The sequence below is a fragment of the Ascaphus truei genome, chromosome 8 (assembly GCF_040206685.1).
Source record: "Ascaphus truei isolate aAscTru1 chromosome 8, aAscTru1.hap1, whole genome shotgun sequence".
In the NCBI taxonomy this organism is placed as follows: domain Eukaryota; kingdom Metazoa; phylum Chordata; class Amphibia; order Anura; family Ascaphidae; genus Ascaphus; species Ascaphus truei.
This window is the reverse complement of record NC_134490.1, coordinates 41,569,229-41,589,186: the sequence shown is the minus strand read 5'-3', so window position 1 is coordinate 41,589,186 and position 19,958 is coordinate 41,569,229. Positions and strand designations below refer to the sequence as shown.

General features: G+C 45.6%; 1 protein-coding gene across 3 annotated transcripts in view; it reads left to right on the top strand.

Annotated features, from left to right (window-relative positions):
* Positions 1-10,471: 10,471 nt before the first annotated feature.
* Positions 10,472-19,958, top strand: part of CERS4 (ceramide synthase 4) — a 49,420-nt gene continuing 39,933 nt past the window's right edge. Inside the window, exon 1 of one of the 3 annotated variants that reach the window (XM_075611659.1) lies at positions 10,472-10,776. Coding sequence is in view for 1 of the 3 variants with exons in the window: in XM_075611656.1 (XP_075467771.1) it covers positions 11,985-12,019 (35 nt within the window). In the remaining 2 variants the exon portion in view is untranslated. Of the gene's footprint in view, positions 10,777-11,969; positions 12,020-15,417; positions 15,598-19,958 lie in introns of those variants that run through there. The other 2 variants (XM_075611656.1, XM_075611657.1) reach the window with 2 other exon arrangements.

Sequence of the window (19,958 nt, the reverse complement as noted above, 5' to 3'; positions counted from 1 at the left end):
CCATCTGGAGGCGGGTATTTCTTGGGAACGAGGGCGAGAGACCCCGGTGGAGAGAGCTCTATTCAGCTTTGGTTCCCCGTCCCGCCGGGGATTTGAGTTGGAGGGTCCTCCACGGTGCACTGAGCACAGGAGAGTACTTGGCACACTTCACGGACTCCCCCGCCGCCTGTGCCTTCTGTGGCGAGCGGGAGTCCGTATTCCACATTTATCTGAGCTGCGCCAGACTGCAGCCCCTCTTATCCACCTTGAGGAGCCTTCTTCTGCAGTTCTGGCTGGGTTTTTCCCCTCATCTTTTTATTTTTGGGTGCCCAGTGTCCCGAGACAATAAGCCTAGGGATCTCCTAGTCAACCTGCTCCTGGCAGTGGCTAAGGTAGCCATTTACAAGACCAGGAAGCAGTGTTTGGAGAGGGGGGTCCCAACGAACATCGTGGCAGTATTCCGGGCGCTGGTGCACTCCCGTATTCGGGCAGAGTTCATGTACGCTGAGTCCGCTGGGACGGTTTCGGAGTTTGCCTCCCAGTGGGCGTTAGGCGGGGTGCTCTGCTCGGTATCCCCCATCATGGGTTCTTTTGAGTTAACCCTTCTTTTTTAAGTGCACTTTTTACAGTGCACTTGTTGGTTCCCTTATATATTTGTTTGACTGGTTTTTCTTTGTTCTACTTGGCAACAAGTAGAATTGCTGTTTAACTGAATTGGCCGGCTTCGCCGGCCAATCAGTATTAAACCAGATCAAAATAGGCTGGTTCACTTCGTTGGCTCATTCAGAAAGCGGAAACCAGCACACAGTCAGGAAAAAGTTTATTTTACTGTGGGAGCTGGCAAACTCACATTCACCGACACTTTCATGGCCAATTCACCACTTGTGGTGATGGGTGACAAGGCTGCCCACCTCGGTTATATAGGAATCATATAACATAATATGGAATAATATCCACTTTTCACTTTGTGCTGCTTCTTTACAATTGATATTGTGATTGCAAATATATATTTAAGTGGGTTACACATATCTATGAAGATACGTCCAAAAATTATTATCAGGAAGAGTGACATGGGTGCTTTGTTTTTATATGTTATACATCATCTGAAGTCAGGGGCAGGTCATTGCTAGCTCTTCTCCTTCTCTGTCTAGAATTCTCCAGTGTAGCCACTGTGCTTAAAGGGTAATTACTGCCAGAGGGACCTGCAATGTCAAGCAGCAAAAGGGTTAAGGTCCACATGACTAAAAGGTTTAGATTTCACCTATTTGACCATATAAGCTAAAAGAAGCATCAGAGGGGACAACTCACTTTGTTTGATCCCAAACATTGCAGGGAGCTACCATCTGTGTTTGTAAAACTTCCTGAGAGTCAAAAAGGGGGGTTAGTAGATATGAGAATGGGGAGGGGGGATGAGACTTCCTGACAGAGGTTGACCCGTGAAGCAGCATGAAAACATGGGACCTACAGTAGGGTTTGGGCAGCTGTTAGGAGGCAGGTGTTGATCAGAGAGATGGGGGCTGGGAAAATACAGAGAGAAGAGGGGGATGGAGGTTGGTGACTTTTATGTGATCTCAAAGTCTAAGAGAGCCACAGATGGAAGAGGCGATCTTACATTTAAAAAGGATAATCCTAATGAAGTCTTGGGGGAGGAGGAAACAACTGCTGTGTGTGTAAGTGTGATCCCATTGAAGTCTATGGGGACAACGTGTGTGTAAGAGTGTGATCCTATTGAAATCTATGGGGGCAACTGATGTGTGTATGTGATCCTGAATTTTAAAATAATGATCTGATTTAAATCAATGAGGGCCACCCTCCCTGCTCTCTCTCTCTGTCCCCTGGCTTTCTTTCTCCTCACTCTCTCTCACTGCCTCTTTCGCTGCGCTCTCTCACTTTTCCATTTCCCCCATCTCTCTCCTGTTCCCCCTCTCCCTCTTTCTTCCTCATCTCCCGCTCTATATCTCTCTCCTGCCCTCTCATCTGGTCCCCTGATGCAAGAGATCTGACTCTAAATTGAAGGTTTAGTATAGGAAATGCCATAAATAGCATCCTACTCCCGGCAGTGACCTCTCACCCCATTAAAACCCTAATCCCTCAGAGCACATATACCGGATGTGCAATAAAGTAAAATAACTCAGCCATGGAACACCTGGCCTGGCATTATTAACCATTTCGCTGCCAGGTGGGCCCCAATTCACAGGCTGGTGCCCATTTGGGGGAAATAAGTACTTTATACCAGTGAAGAACAAAAAGACAACCCCCAGGTGTAGCACTCTAAGCACTCCAAATATTATATCATGAAAAAAAATCATAAAATGTCACTTTTACTGCTACAAAAGATAAAAAAAAACACTTAGGGGCTCATTCACTAAACTTCGATAAGTGGCTTATAGCACTATAAATGCCCTTATAGTGTGATATTGCCTGTGTTGCTATTCACACAGCTCTGATAACAGGGCAATATCACACTGAAACGGCTTTTCATAGTACTATAACACTCTGGCAAACAAAAGGCCATACAATAAGCCAAAAAATGACCAAAATTGCATTTTTTGCCAGAAACTGCTATTCACTCAGCAGTAATAACCATATCGTACTTTAAAAACTTGCAATATATATTAGTGCTGAGACAAAATGGCCGTTGGGGATCTGAGAAAACCGGAGACAGACGATAACGCCTATACCCCCCCCCCCCTCCTGAGGCCGCAGGCAACACACTCACCTCTTCACCCCGGTACCGGGTTACCACCACCCCTCCAAATGAGTCCAGGGGAGCCCATGGAGACTACTTAAATCGAGTGAAACAAGAGTGCACAAAATGGCCGGCGGGTCTGCAAGAAGCACATAAAAAGGGGGCGAGGGGGGATTCAAAGCTGCTAGACCCCTAAGGTGGCTGAATTGTATGCCGAGACAGAGGGGGAGAATAACGGAGGCCTCTAAGAGTGATAGGAAGAGCCCCACATGTCCACGGTGGGAGAAGGGTCCGCTGGAGCCTTGGTAACAACTAGGAGAGGAGAGAGAAGTAATGAGTGGGGGGAGGAGGAGAGTAAGAGGCCCTGCAACAGGGAGTGACTGAGGTACCATCAAATTTCATTAAAATTTCATTAAACATTCGAGAAGTAAAAATACCCTCCTGCCACAATAGGAGATATCTGGTAAGTCGGGGGCACAGCAATAGCGCCACAATCGCCACGGACCCCACGCCATCCTCCCTTCACCCGGCACGCAATAAAATAATTAATCAATTAACCAAAAAACGGTGCAGCGGTCTTAACCCTGGGGCCTCCGGCAACGCACAAAAATCGAGTCAAGCCCAGAAATTCCAATATGGCTGCCGGGTCCGCACGGAGTGCATAGGAGGATCATCAAAATTGAGGGAGACCAGAGACATCTGAAGATGTCACTAGGGATGGTTGTGTAGTGAGGGAACCCCTCAGTCCCTCACAAAGAAAACAATCAAATAATACATTTTCCAACTAATTTTGCTGAACCTTTCAGGTGTCTCATCCCCACCAGTTAACCAGGCTTGGCTGGAAAGCAAGAAAGGCTGCAGTCGCAGGACGTTTCCCGTTATTTCGGTGCAGCTCAGCAAACTGCAGGGCCTTGCGGGGAAACTCAAAATGGAGTTTTTAAAGTACGATCCCCGACAAAGAAAGGGCGTTAATGCCTACAGCCTCAGGAGGAGATGAACTCACGAAACAATATATGGAAGACCTATTCCTGAAGATGTGACTCTCTTTTCAGGAAGATCTGAAAAGGGCAGTGAGTGGCCTTAAACTAGAGATCGATGTCCTAACACAATGATATTATTGGACCTCCCGCACATTAAATACCCAACAAGAAATTTTATCTGGCATATTCCCCAAGCCCCTTCGGTAGAGCTAATTATAAATGATGACCCCCACCGTGGGAAAGTGGGTGGTATCACAATTTTTCAATCTTACATTTCTAAACCATGGCTAATCTAATTTCTCTTATGTTTAATGTCCCGGTCACGTGACCGGGACATTTAAACAATGCAGAGAGATACCGGCAGCCCGTACCGATGCCTGTAACTCAGGAAGCAGGGGTTCCCCGAGGCTGAAATTAATGCTGTTCAGCTCCGCGTACCCCCTGCTTCGATAGTATGTTATCAAAATAAAAGCAGCTTTATTACCTTAGCGGCTAGCTGCTAAGTTAATGAAGGGGTTAAACCCGAGGCCTAACCACTCACCCTCCTGCGCAAGGTACTTTCAATAAGTCAATATTAATCACTTACTCAATTGCAATCAGATCTATCTACTTCTACCACCAAAGAATTATGCAAAAATATGTAAATGAATATATCTGCCAGGGTCTCAGGTCCCTGTTTATTATAGAAAAAACTATGCACTTAACACAAAAATCTGTTGTTGCAAAATGTGTCCGAATATTTATATATTCTCTCCATAGCGTGCAACAATTCATTCAGAGCTCCAAAGCATCACATTAAATGTTTTACTATATAAAAATGCAGTGCTTAGATTACATTAAAGGACTACAAGAACAAACAATTACAGTAAATGCAAAACAGTTTCTTAAAATAACAGGATAAAACAGAAATCCCTATACATTACATTACCATTTGTTAGGATTTTCTACAGTGGGGGGGGGGGATTTGCCGGGTGCGGGGGGGGGGGGTGATTTGCCGGGTGCTGCGGGGGCCCGGCGGCTGGTCACAGCAGTTGCCGCCGTCCCCGCTGCAGGCACCTGCCCCACCATGCTGCTCCCGCACGCGCCGGGCCGCCCTCTAACGCCGGCGTGCCGGAAGCATAGCCCAGCTGCTGACTTCCGGCGCTGCCGATAGGGAGACCCGGCACAGCGTTTTTTTTTTTTAAATTTAATGAACTGGCGCCCGGCCGCGCAGAGGGCCCGGACGGCCGGGCCCCCCTGACTCACGGGGCCCGGGACGCCAGTACCCTTTTTCTCCTGCTGTTGGCGGTCCTGCAGCAGGAGAGAGCAAGACATCTGGAGGAACCCCCCCCCCCCGTATCTCTGTGCCATATCCAGATATTACCCAACATCCCAGACAGTGATGAGGCAATTGTGGCTACGAGCCCCCGGGATGTAGGGACAGACATGCAGGAAACTGGCATTCTGGAGCAGTTAAGCAGTTAAGTTTGCTTTAAAGCACACCTGCAACACCACGGAAGCAAAGACCCAAAGTGATCTGTGGGAATGCCATAGGGGGCATCCTGCTTTTGGTAATACCAATGGAAGCTTTGGAAAGATATCACGCAAACAGCTGAATCGATATGCCCAGCTAATCTTCCAACACCATGCGTCTTTTCAGCAATATTCCCAGTGGTCCAAACAAGTCAACTTAAATCTGTCCAGCTATACTGTAGGGGTAAGTCATGGCTATCTAAAATAGAGTGAGTTAATTTGAGGAGTGCCCATCTGCTGGAAGTAGGAAGATAAAAAATAAAAGGAATAGGAAGTAGTTAACGTTAGGGGAAAAACAACATTATGAGGGATGGTGAAATCTGTTGAATTAACTTGTTCCAAATTGAGGGCCTTTCTGCTGTGGAATAAAGGGAAGATAAGAGCAAGATATAAACGCGGGTAAGCGTACAGTACTAACTAACGAAAAGGGGGCTCCATCGGACAATGGGACTGGAAACTGGTGTCAATCTGAAAATCAAGTCTAGTAAGAGATCGTACAATATGAACGAAACATAACATCCAATAAACCTGTTGAGTTTAAAGGGATCATATTAAAACCAAGACAAGAAATTCTTAGTTGCAGATGTGAACTGTTTCCAGAGAGAAGTAACTTTTAGTCTCAGTGCTTGAAGATGTGTATCTGTGTGTAGCACTTTTAATTTGTGTTAGAGCGCTACCTATTGGAGGTAAAATAGCCGAGTGGTTTGCCTGCTCTTCCATGGTAGCTACAGTTGTAGCAAGACTTACTGTCTCTGGATCAGTGGGCAAAAAATCAAAAGGCGGCAGCTATGGAGAAAGTGTCTAGGGTCGTGCTGTGGGGGTCCACACTTCAAGACCGGACCCCCACGCATCAGTAATCCTCTGGCGCAGGGGCCACCTTGGCACAACCTCAGAGTACACTGCTTAATCTATCTCCATGCTAGCCTCAGCAAGGTCTGTGGAACAAAGATCGTCCGTACCTCCTCTAGGTTCCCGTCATCATAGGAAATCATGGAGAATGGGTGGTGACCAATCACAGCGTGGATGCTGCGTGTGGGCCAATCACAGCGTGAGGTCTCAACTTTGTTGGCCAATCTGTGCTGGGGGTGTGACAGGGAAGATGAGGTAAGGCGAATGGGAGTTACAAACCAGCCAATAAGAAAAGCGTCTACCTGCCCATGTTCTCAATGCTGACTTGCTATCTCTTGATGAGATACTGTAGGTGCCTCTCTGCCTGGGGCAGACTCTCCTTCCCTAAACTCCTTGTGGAACCCACTAAACCCAGATCCCTGGGCGTGCAGACAGGGGAAGTGTATTACTAGCCTATCATGCTCAGGGAACAAAGAGCTAAACAGTTACAGTTAAACACAGCACATTTTACATAGGTATAAAGGGTTTCATATACATTTGGCCTGATGAGCCACTGAAGGATGGATTTACAGGGAAATACTGTACATCCATTTAGACAGATGGGGGCAATCACACGGCTTAAGCTTTGTTATAAGAGTCTCGTTGGCCCTGCTGTCACGTGCTTTACAAAGAGAATACAGTATATGGAATTTTAATACAGTAAGCACAACAAAATCAGACAATGGGAAAGGAAATACGTGCCCCGGAGAGCTTACAATCTAAGTGGTATGTTGAAAAATTTACAGAGGCAGCAGGTGAGGCAATAAGTGCCGTAATAGGCAGTGCTTGGCAGGAGTGACTGTGGGACAATAGCCATGAGTCCAGGCTATTGGGATGCTTCATTTGAGGTGGGTTTTCAAGTTTGTCTTGAAGGTGGGGAGAGAAGGTGCTTGGCATATACTGGCGTATACTGAGTGTGAGGGAGTTCCACAGGTAAGGGGCAGTGAGGGAAACCGGTTTAAGGCTACATTTTGACGATGCCATGAATGTGAATGGAAAAGGAAAGAGTAAAATGTCACTCCTAGGTAATGTGCTTTGGAGACAGGATAGATATAGATGGAAGTACCACTTGCTGTGATGGAAAAGGAGGGTATAATTACAGATTATGGGGGAAATATGAGGAGCTCAGTTTTAGAAATGCTAAGCTTAAGGCGACTGAGTGCCATCCACGAGGATATAGCCAGGAGGCAACACAAGACTTGGGACTAGTTTGCAGAAGTGAGGGTAGGGGTGGATAGATATAGCTGCGTATCATCTGCATAGAGATGATACCTAAGGCTAAAAGAGTTGATGAGGTCACCAAGTGATAGTGTGTAGAGAGAAAAGGAGAGGTCCCAGAACATGTACACCAAATATAATTTTCCTCCCAACCTAAACCTTCCAAAATGTTGATAACTTGAGTAGTATCTTTAAGGTTGGAAGGGAGTTTAGTCACAAACTGTTGTAAAAATTGACCAATGTATTGTGATAGGTTTGTTGTGACTACGTCTATGTAAAGTTGCTGACTGTAGGACAGGATACGGACCCGACGGGCAGAGGTAGGGATTGATACACCGACCTTGTGTAACGTTGCTCGTCTCTGAATAAGTAGCGGACCCACAGGGCTGAGGTAAGGGTATAAGATCACCGACCAGAGCCAGGGGACAGAGTCCAGTTAGAGTAGTCCTTATCCAGGCCTCTGCCTGGTCAAGGCAGGTGGCAAAGGTGGAAGTCCGGGTACAAGCTGGGGTCAAGGCAGGCGGCATAGGAGCGGTAGTTGGTGTAAGAGGCTGAGGTCGGCAACAGGGAATCCAAAAGAACAGGGAGGGCTCAGGAAGAGGGCAGGCTCAGGATACAGAACAGAAGGGGGGCAGGCACACAAGGAAATACATACAATGCTCAGGCAGGGGCTTGGAGTCACTGACTGCTATTTTAAGCCATGGAACAGGTGCAGCCAATTCAGGAAGAAGCTTGCCAGGAACAAGACGACCACAACAGCTAAGTAAGGGCAAGCTCTTGCAAAACCCTGGACCAGAACCCTTACACCTTGGCCTGGGATCTGAGGCCTGGGATGCAGGGGTAGTCAGGTCCGGTTCCGGGGTCGCGGCTGGCGGCAGGCAAGGGCAGTAGAGGTGAAAGGATTGAAAGGAGACAGTTATGGGTAGAGCGCATGAGACGAGCAGAAGCATAGGTACCAATCAAAACTGATATGTATTTTATTTTCTAAGTGCCGTCTCGCCGCTTATCCACAGCTTCCTCCTACCTTCTTGCCAACTTTTTGTGGCGGGACGATTTGGAGAAGAAATTGCAAATTCTAAAGTGGTGATCAGCCGCGATAAGCTGATCGGGGCTTATAGAATTGAGCGTGTTTGAAAAACTGTCAATCAGTGTCAAATTGGCTTATTGCTGCGCGTCTGCCGTTTTTTTATTTATTTATTTTTTACGGCAAAAAAACACGGCGATTTTTGCTCTTATCGCCAGCTTCTCGGGGCTTAATGAACTGCAGTAGGCTTTTTTGGCGAGAAGCTGGCGATAAGGGGCTTATCGGCGCTTACTGCATGAGGCCCTTAGGGAGGATTTGTTCCTGTAAAGTACACCTAGTTTGACATAGGTTTTGGATGTCAGGGTATGAATGTGCATCCCAAATGTTAAATGGGAGTCAAACCATATGCCCAAGTATTTAAAACTTGTAACAGGAGTTAGGGTGGTGTTATCATAGGTTCTGATCTGGAGATCAATCATTTTGAGCTTTAAAAATTTAGCCGTGGTCCCAAATACCATTGTTACAGTCTTGTCAGTGTTTTAAAACAGTTTTTTTGGGAAATCCAATTTTCAAGTCTCAAAAAGTCAGATTGAAGTATGTGTTGAAGGTCGGAAAGGCCATGGCTGTGTGCATATAGGATTGTGTCATCTGCATACATGTGTATTGAAGCTCCCTTACAAGCTGTAGGAAGATCATTGATGAACACTGAGAAAAGTATGGGCCCCAGAACAGAGCCTTGCAGGACACCACAGGTGATATCCAAGGGGTTGGAGTTAGAGCCTGAAATTAACAAATGTTGGGATCTACCTGATAGGTAGGAATTAAACCAGTTTAAAGCATGCTTCCCTATTCCAGAGCTCTGAAGTTTGTTAAGCAGGATATCATGATCAACAGTATCAAAAGCCTTTGCAAAATCTAGGAATACTGCACCAGTGAGTTGTCCCCGTTCCATTCCACACTGGATCTCATTGCAAACTTTTAACTGGTTAGTTACCGTGGAGTATTTGAGGCGAAAGACAGCTTGGAATTGGCTAGGGAAATTTGTCTTGGTATAGTAATCGCTTAATTGGGAGTGAACACATTTTTCCATGACTTTGGATAATATTGGGAGAAGAGAGATTAGCCTGTAGATCGAGACAGTGTTTTTGTCCCCATGTTTGAAGATTGGGACAACTCTGGCAGTTTTCCAGGTCCTAGGGATATGGCCTGCAGACAGTATAGAGTTGACTATGGAAGCAGTTGGTTTGGCAATGGCTGGGGCACCAAGTCTTAGGAACTTAGATTGCAGTAAGTCAGGTCCACATTGGCTGCTTAGTTTTAATTTGAGTAGCACTTGTGTAATCTCCTCTTCGGATACTGGACCAAATTGAAAATTGTGAGCAGTGTTGCGAGAGGGTGGGGCTATAGGGGTACTCCCGGGATGAGGTTCAAGTTTGTGGTTTGGGTTATGTTTCACTAATAAATTAGTAGCACACCCCACAAAGTAATCATTGAATGCATTTGCAATGTCAGTGGGATTTGTCAGAGTAATGATGGTAGTAGTGATATTACTTGGTTCTTGATATGCTTATTGCACAGTCCTTGACGTTTTCCAGAGGAGATTTGGGTGTAGATGACGGCCTTCCAACCTTCCACTAGGTCTTCTTTAATAGTGGCAAGTCTGTCTATCTGGGAGATGAGTCACATGTTGAGTGATGCTGCAGTCCCAGTCTCTCTGCAAAAGTGTACCCTACATGTATTTTATATTGTTCCTCCTTAGGGTCTCGTTAATATTTCATAATAATAATTTTTTTAATGTTTTCTTCACTGTCCACTAGATGGCAGCAGCTACTCAAACAAATAAAACTATGTCCAGAATTATTATGTAGCCTAGCCTCCTGGCCGCTACTTCTCTGCCTGGGCCTATCCAGTGTAAGTCCTGTTAGGTGCAGGCAGTGGAGGGGTTAATTCCTTCAATAAGGTCTGTGTGTGTTTTGCATCCTTGGATTGTGTCACATATATCCAAGGGCGGGCCTAGCAACTACCAAAGAGTGTCAGCCTGAAAGAAGGATACTAATTGGTTCATCTAAAGTGAGTGATCACCAATCAGTATTCAACCTGCTCTGTTAAGGGGCAGGGTTACAGCCACTAATCTCAGATTATTAATAGGGGCACTCTCCTAAATTCTGGGCTTGCCCTGCCTCATTCTCCCTCCTACCTCTGTGGAGAGAGGACACCATCAGCCATCCACTTCATAAGGAGATGGAGGAGGGGTACACCAGGCCTGCTCTAGGCCTAAAGCCTGAAGTAGGTCACTATCATTGAGGAAGCTGATGCCAGAAATGTAATAACTCGGTGAATATCATCTGCATGCAATAAAACTCAGAAAAGACAAAGAGTGTGTTTACTGTCTGCTGCTGTGCAAGGAGAGTTGTCAGTATGGGCCATCCCTTGCTCATCACAGAGGATCCATATTGTCTGGAGGCGCTGCACCAAGGAAGATAAAGGTAATCTGTACCCCTGTCCTGGTTCTCCCCACAACACCGCGGAGCACTCAGCCCTCCTGTTTACCAACAGGTACAACACCTAGCAAGTAGTAGCTAAAAGAGCATACCCACCCCAATCTCACTTAGGGGGTGGGTATAAGGGCTACAATTATATGCTTTTGTACAAAGGTTCATTAATCCCTTGTGCCAGGGTTATGGATTTCTATCTAAATCTATCTGTTTCAATGTCTTGTATATAGCCCATATACAGAGCAAAGCCTGTTCCTATGCGCTTTTAGAAAACGCCAAAGGTGAAGTGAAGAATCAATTGGGGTTCTGAAAGGCGATTTCGAAGAGCCATTTTCTGAAAGTGGGAGGGTCTTTGATGTTTCTGATGGATATGGGGAGAGTATTCCATTCCCTGGCTAATTGTACTGAAGGGGCACAACCAGCTCGTCTAATGCGTTTGAATCTGGGCACTTTTATAAGTTGAAGGTTTTCATATCGTAGATGCGAGGTGGGTCTGTGGAACTTACATTTTGTTTGAAGGTACAGGGGTCATGGAGAGCTCTGTGTCCACTAGTGAAGAATTTAAACTTTGCTCTTTACTTGGTGGGCAACCAGTGAAGGTTTCTCAATTGAGGGGTGATATGGTCAAACTTCCTGGTGCCATTGATAGGTTTGGCTGCGGAGTTCTGGATCGCTTACAGAGGAGAAAAACTCGGTAGGTTGGCCTTCCTACATAGAGTTATTACTGTCCTGTCGAGAAAGGACCAGAACGACTGTAATGGTGGTGAGGTCTTTTTTTGTCAGGAGATGGGCAATCCTCTTTATCATTCTCAGAGCATTGACTGAAGTTTTAGCTGTGGTGTTGACTTGGGATGTGAGAGTGGTTTGGTCATTCAGGGCGGGTAGGTTTGGGGTGCGTCGGTTAGCCATACTCATAGGAACAAACGTCTCTTTTTCATTGGACCTTATCAAAACTGACAGAGAAGGAAAGATTCTAATAGTTGTGGTTAAGATAGGTATGAGGAAGGTAACATTCGTCAGAAATCCAAACTAAATTCTTTGAGAAAGCCTTCCTGCTTATTATGAAACACAAGAAGTTACATCTGATCTTGGGGGCCGATGTCGTCACTTCCGGTCTTCGGTGAGATGCATCCGTGACACGCACGCCAGCACAGAGGGATAGCAGAGACACCACTCATCCGGTTGCAGAGATCCACTGCATGAGATCTGAATGCTTTTTTAAACCTTTGACCATGTGAGTGTATTGGATTTTATCTACCCTTATAAATTATCCTGTACAGTCTGCACAATGTCCGGATTTATTTTATACTAAGGTCCATTGGAGTGATCCATCTGGTTGGTGACAGATTGCCATTCTGATTGCACTGTTTGCAGCACACCACCCAAAGATACCTTTACGTGTCCATAATCACCTCACGTTTGTGAGTATTCTGCACATAGACCTGCTAATATATCACCCACGCCATTATTATTACTATACTGCACCATCAGTATTTGTTTTTTGTTTTCACATGTTTGCGCTTCCTGATGATCTCTCTCCACGTGTTGTATAGTGTTGGGAGTTACACAAGTCAATGGATCTCGTTCCTTCACAAGCTGTATTTCATGCACTGCGTTAGGCTGCGTCCATGGTATGGCAGACCGCACGGATGCGTCCGCATGCCCAGCGAACAGACTGTCTAAAGGCAGTGTTCGGGTCTATGCGGCGTGTGGGCGCGTGCTCGCGGAAGCAGGAGGTTTGCGTTGCGCAAGAAATCAGTTGAAACTGATTTCTTGGCGCGACAGGCCGGTCACGTGAGCGGTTCGCCAGCTCCTTGGCGTCACTGGAATGCCCCTAGACACGCCCACGGACAGCGCGCGTACCTCCGTGCGCCTCTGCACGGCTGAAATTACCATAGACGCAGCCTTAGAATGAATCCTTCAGGCACAAAGTTCATCCAAAATTCGATATTTTTTTGGCACAAGTTTTTGGTGTCTTTAAAAGCTCTATGAAACTTTTTGACTTATTTTCAAACTTTCTAAAATGCTAAAATTAAAAATTAGAAAACCGAACTTGAACAAGTTCACTCATCTCTACTGCCTATAACACCTTCTCTAACTGCTCTTATAAATGCTTCCTATAATTTCTCCAACTGCTTCTATAACCACTACCTATAACTCCTCCCCTAACTGCTCCATATAACTCCTCCCCTAACTGCTCCATATAACTCCTCCCCCAACTGCTCCATATAACTCCTCCCCTAACTTCTCCTTTAACCACTCCATATAACTCCTCCCCTAACTTCTCCTTTAACCGCTCCATATAACTCCTCCCCCAACTTCTCCTTTAACCGCTCCATATAACTCCTCTCCCTACTACTCCTATATCTTCTCTATAACTCCTCCCCTAAGTGCTCATAAAAACCCTCCCTAACTGCTCCTGTAACTCCTCCTATAACGGCTCCTATAACCATTTCCTATACCTCCTCCCCTAACTGCTCCTATAATCACCTCCTCTAACTGCTCCTATAACCCAGTCGTTTTTAACCTCCTTTTGATTAAAAATCGTAGAATTATTTTGTGAAATTGTGGGGAACCCCAACCCTCTCTTCCCCCACCCCATCTTTCTCTTTCCCCCTCCCCCATCTCTCTCTCCCCTCCATCCGTCTCACTTCCCCTCCCTAATTCCTTCTTTCTTCCCCTCTCACTCCTCTCTTACACCCTCTCTTCCCCCTCCCCCACCTCTCTCTTTCCGTCTGTCTTCCCCTCCCCCTCCTTCCTTCCCCTCCCTCCATGCCTCTCTCCCCTCCTCCCCCCCTCTCCCCCCGCCTCTCTTCCCCTCCCCCTGCCCATACACACACTGCCCCCCAATCTTGCCTTGGGCGAGGAGGCTTCTCGTGTTCCGCCGGTCCGCAGCTCCCTCTTCCAGTCAGGCAGAAATTGGACCCAACTTCTGGCGCAGACTGGAGGAGGGAGGTGAATGCTGGGACACCGCTGCTGCTGGGGAGCTGCAGGATCGCCACCGTCGGGTTGTTGCCACCAGGCCTGGGGTAGTTGGGACACTTGTCCCAGCTCCCCCCTCCTTTCCCCCCAGACAGGCGCGAAACCCTTGAGGGGGTGCCCACAGAACCCTGGTTGAAAATCACTGCTATAACCTCGCCCTATAACGTCTCGCCTAACTACTCCTATAACACCGCATCCATGGTGAGTTCGACCGCGCACGCGGCGTGATCAAAATGCTTTGCCTCTACGAGGCAGGCCATAGAGTGCGCGACAACGCGCGCGATGAGAAGACCCGGCGCCTGCGATCCATGAGCAGACAAATACATTTGTTTCTGTCGCACGATGGCCTGGTCACGTGAGCGGTTCACCCATTGATGGCGAACCAGCTCCGTGACGTCACGACCACGCCTCCCGGTCGCGTCTACCCCTAGGCCACAAATCACTGCATGTACAGGCGCGAGTGACGCCACGAGTACGGTCGCGCGTGAGTTCACCATGGACGCGGCCTTACTTTCCGCTAACTGCTACGATCACGCTATTATTATAAACAATTCTGTCTTTATTCACAGTTCCGAATTGTATTTATTTGTATCCTGTGAAAAATCAATGTTTTGCTTTTCCACGGGAACACTGAATTCCAGGATATCAGCTGCTTGTGCGCCCGTTTGATTAATGGCTTCGTAGTTACTTTGCAGAGAAAAGAGAAAAAGGAACAAACTATACAGGATTTTGAAAACTGACAAACAGTCTTATTACCCAAATACATTATATACATATTCTAAAAAAAAAATTGTTTAACAGGGAAATGTTAGTTTAAAAATAAAATTAAAATACTTAAACGTGTCCACTTGTTTTAAATATTGTGTCAACCAGTTCCATTTAACCTATTAAACAAGGTAATTTTGATCCAAGGAAGGACTGACCATATACACAGTACAAACATTAGCTAAATGCATTTTCTGCCAGTGGGTTACTGTAATGAATCCTTAAACCCGATACCCTAATACTTGTATATTATGGGGCAATAAGAGTTTAGTTGTAAAAAGGTGTTTAAATATTCCAAGAAATATTGGCTTTTCTTATTGTCCCTCTCACATGCCCCCTCTCCCCTTCCTTTCTCTCTCACTCAGGTCCCATCCTCCCCTTTCTTCTGTCCCTTAATTTTCTCTCTCTCCCCTGTCCCCTCCTCCCTCTCCCCTGTCCCCTCCTCCCTCTCCCCTGTCCCCTCCTCTCTCTCCCCTATCCCTTCCTCTCCCGTCCCCTTATCCCTCTCTGCTGTCCCCCCTCCATCCTGTCCCCTCTTCCCTTTTTCCTGTCCCCGCCTCCCTTTCTCCTGTCCCCTCCTCCCTTTCTCCTGTCCCCTCCTCCCCTCTCCTGTCCCCTCCTCCCCGCCCCCCCTCTCCTGTCCCCTCCTCCCCTCCTCCCCTCTCCTGTCCCCTCCTCCCCGCCCCCCCTCTCCTGTCCCCTCTTCCCCGCCCCCCTCTCCTGTCCCCTCCTCCCCTGCCCCCCCCTTCTCCTGTCCCCTCCTCCCCTGCCCCCCCATCTCCTGTCCCCCCCCTCTCCTGTCCCCCCCCCTCTCCTGTCCCCTATATGCGATGCTCTTCATTCTCTCTCTCCCTGTCCTTTTCACCATGTCCCTTCCTCTTCACCATGTCCCTTCCTCTTCGTTCTCTCTCTCTCTCTTTGCTGCCCCCCTCTCTTTCCCTCTTCCTCCCCCTCCTCTCTGTCACCTCCCCCTGTGCCCCGTCCCCTCCCCTCTTTCCTCTCCTCTCTCTCTCCCTCCTTCACCTCTCAAGCTCAGCTGCTCCCGGGCCCCGTTACCCGAGTCAGGTGAGAGACAGACACCTGATTTAATAATAAAAAAAATACACTCAGTACTAGAGTATTAGCAGTAGAGGTGAGAGTATTAGCAGTAGAGGTGGGAGTACTGCAGTAATCCAGAGGGTCTCAGATTAAGGGCTCCGTACTGGGGATTTATCAGGGGAGAGAGTTTTAGTACTTGGTTATCATCCAGGAGGGGCATCAACCCGGGGGGTTGGGAGGGGGGGGGTATTTGGGTATAATAGGGAGTGCTCTCAGGTTGGACTCAGTACTAAGGTACTATCAGGGGTTTCGGTAAATTTTGAGATATTGCAGAAGATTAACGGGTTATATTTAGGAGCATTCAAAGTGTAAAGGTTTGGTGTATTTAAAAGGGATTGCCTTTAGGGGGTGATAGTATAATTAGTGTTAGGAATTTTCACAAGTACTGGGGTAATGTCTGTGATTCTGTATTGCATCTGCTCATTAGTACTAGGGTATGATTTTGAGTATTGTGTGATTTGAATACTACTAAGGAGGAATTATTTGGTAAATACAGTGGTAATAAGTATTACAAGAACATTTTGGGTTACTTTACTACGGTGTTAGAGTACAATCACAGTGTTATAGACTGGGCGACTAGTACCTCACTAGTATTAAATATAGTTGATGGTTATCAGTACTAGGTTGATATTTGTTGTACTTTGGGGTATCAGCTCTTTGTAAAGCGCTGCATACATTGTTGGCACTATATCAATAAAAATATACATACATCAGCTATTACTAGGGTAATATTGGGGCACTGTAGCTCAAGATGATTACTACTAGGGAAATATTTGAGGTGCTGTAAAATGGGGACTAATACAAAGGTATTATTCTGGGTACTACATGATGGGGATTAATAACAGGGTAATATTTGGCATACCACATTCCTAATATTGATAATTATTAAGAAGCATAGGTTAAAGGTTCAGTCTCACAATGACCGTGACAAGTTTAAGCACCAATTCAACCCTTTAAACAAAGTCACAATGGTCCTACTTTGGGACTGGCAATGCGGTGCAGTCCCATTCTGGCAGGAGTGGGGTTAATGGAAACTACCTCTGCTACACTGCGGTTGTAGCCTCCCTCTGCAATGCGATGAGTTTTTGGCCCTGAGAGGAAGGATGTGATTAGCAGCCTCCCCCTTGTGAAACTTCTCAGCCCCTGTGCAGGTTTGTGGGAAATCACATACATTGTGAGTTTGCACAGCCAATACATACCCCAGCGGCTGTATCCTTATAATACTGACTGTATCTCTACTGTCAATGTTTGCAAACTCACAAACGGGGTTCGTTGATAATGAGAAGTTTATTGTAAAATATATGATCATACACATTCAAAAGTCTATAAGAATCTCTGCAGGGAGTATCCAAACAGGGTTTTTATACATTTTTGATTCCTGTGTTCAAAATAGGTTACCAGGCAGAATATACTAACCACTCCTTAATCCAATCATCAGAGGCTGGGGCCATGGCACAGCAGACCGTGCGGAGGCGTCCGCACGCTGAGCAAACAGACTGGGTTAAGGCAGTGTTCGCGTCCATGCTGCGTGCGGGCGCATCCGCGCGGAAGCAGAAGGGGGCGTGCGTTGCGTGATAAATCGGTTAAACTGGTTTCTCAGCGCGACAGACAGGTCACATGAGCCAGCTCTGTGATGTAACTGGCACGCCTCCAGACATGCCCACGGACAGCGCGCGTACCATGCCCAAAAAATGCACCCGCTGTAAGTGGGTGATGTCACGGCTGCGCGCGCCTCCGCAAGGGCGAAGTCACTATGGACCTGGCCTTACAGATCATTAAAACCGGGTTAAAACTGGCTTAAAACAGTTCTCTCTAGGAACCAGACATTTCATGTTACCAGGACTGTGGGCGTTACATCAGACACAGTCGTAAATCTACTGTGAGCAAAACACATTCACACCACACACACACATTCTTACACACAAAATGGGGACTGAAAACATAACAGACAAAATGGAATCAGAACAACCCCTTCAATCCTTCGCCAGAGACACCCCCCAGCCCCCCCACTCCATTTCAGTCATATCAACAGTATATTTATTTCAGCAATATTACTTCATCACTACGTAAGGGTCTGCATGTAATGTGATAATAACTACACATGTGGCATATATAATTTAACACACACATATGCAAATACTGATCTGGGAGAAATATATGTATATATTTACATATTTTAATATATATGTATATTTGAATATACATATGTGTTTAACTACAGTATTTATTTATTTATATATTTGTGTTTGAATATTTGTACACACACACACACACACACACACACACACACACACACACACACACACACACACACGTGTGTGTGTGCATATATACAGACTAATGTTTTTGGGTATATATTTGAATATTAGGATATTCATATATGTATCTATCTCTACATACACACATACACCTTTTATAATAATATACTGTATATACTGTAGATGTGTGTGTGTATGTAGATATATAGCAACATTTCAGGCATTTTGAGAAACTTCCTCTGCGCAGGACAGAAACGTTGCTCTTTTATAAATAAATCCTTGAGAGTACCCTTGCTATATATACACAGGCATACCCCGCAATAACGTACGCAATGGGACCGGAGCATGTATGTAAAGCGAAAATGTACTTAAAGTGAAGCACTACCTTTTCTGCACTTATTGATGCATGTACTGTACTGCAATCGTCATATACGTGCATAACTGATGTAAATAACACATTTGTAACATGCTCTATAGTCTCCCCGTTTGCGCACAGCTTCGGTACAGGTAGGGAGCCGGTATTGCTGTTCAGGACGTGCTGACAGGCGCATGCGTGAGCTGCTGTTTGCCTATTGGGCGATATGTCCTTACTCGCGAGTGTACTTAAAGTGAGTGTCCTTAAACCGGGGTATGCCTGTATATATATATATATATATATATATATATATATATATATATATATATATATATATATATATTTGATTAGTGTACGTTGACTATGTGGATGCAGAATAGCCCTTATCTCCTTGCCCCATATTGAGTATGCGGTCTAGTGATTTACCTGGTGCTGGAGAAGATTTTAGCTCCCTTCGTATTTGCAGTGGGAAGTTTTCACAGTACTTGTGATATGTAACTGTATCATTGTGCAGATAACACAAACCACAGTACTGATAAAATATCAGTAACATGTTCACAAAGCAGAATATCCGTCTACAAGAACCAATTTGTTTCATATAGCATATGAACATCTTAGGGGTAGGGAGGGGCTTCTAGTTATAAAGTTACAGCACTACAATTGATACACAATAGGTACAGTGTGAGGTTCTACTGCACAACCTGTTCACAGCTGTGTGTGTACATAGATGCATATATATGTGTATATATATATATATATATATATATATATATATATATATATATATATATATATATATATATATATATATATATATACAGTGGTTGACAAATCACCAAAAAATCTAATCGCCACACAAAAAAATCTACTCGCCACCTAGTACCAAACGTGTGCTGCTTGGGCCAATATTTACTCGCCCGGGGGTTAAATCCACTCGCCCGGGGCGAGCAAATGTATAGGTTTGTCGAACACTGTATATATATATACATACACACACACATGTAGAGGTATCAGTACAGTGTTAGCCGAGCTTCAATAATCAAAAAATAAATAGATGATACCGTTCTGTGGCTAACGAAATGCTTTTATTTGTGCGAGCTTTCGAGATACACTGATCTCTTCTTCCGGCGATGTTACAATGAATGAAGCAAGCAAAAGGTATACTTAAAAACAGTGTCTATATATATATTTTTATATATATATATATATATATAGCAAATGGAAATATTACTATATGCTCATTTGCATACACAAACACACACAGCAATTTCATCTTTCCCTCTGTTGGGATATTCTGCACTCATATTAATCGACTCCTATGGAAACTGTAATATTCTTATATTCTCAAAGAGTGTGTACTTTCTTTTTCAAATGACTGTATATACACAGAAGTGTGTGTATTGCATTGGGTCCTGTGTAAGGGATATCCAGCAGTGCTAGGATCGTTCACAGGTGAAGGCGCTGTCACGGGTCGAACCAGGTACACCACAGGCTCCCTGCAGCGGAGGATCAGGCCTCCTGTGAGCCTTCAGGTAGCAGCGCACCACACGTAGTCACCCTAGACATGGGGGAAAGGGAGCTACATTTGGAGGCATTGCTGAGATTCAGACCTGGGGTGCCCAAACCAGCAGCTACATTAAACCAAGCCATAACCATGTTTGTGCCCTCAAAACAAGAGGTCCGTGACTGGGCCTTGGGGCTTCACAATAGTTCCC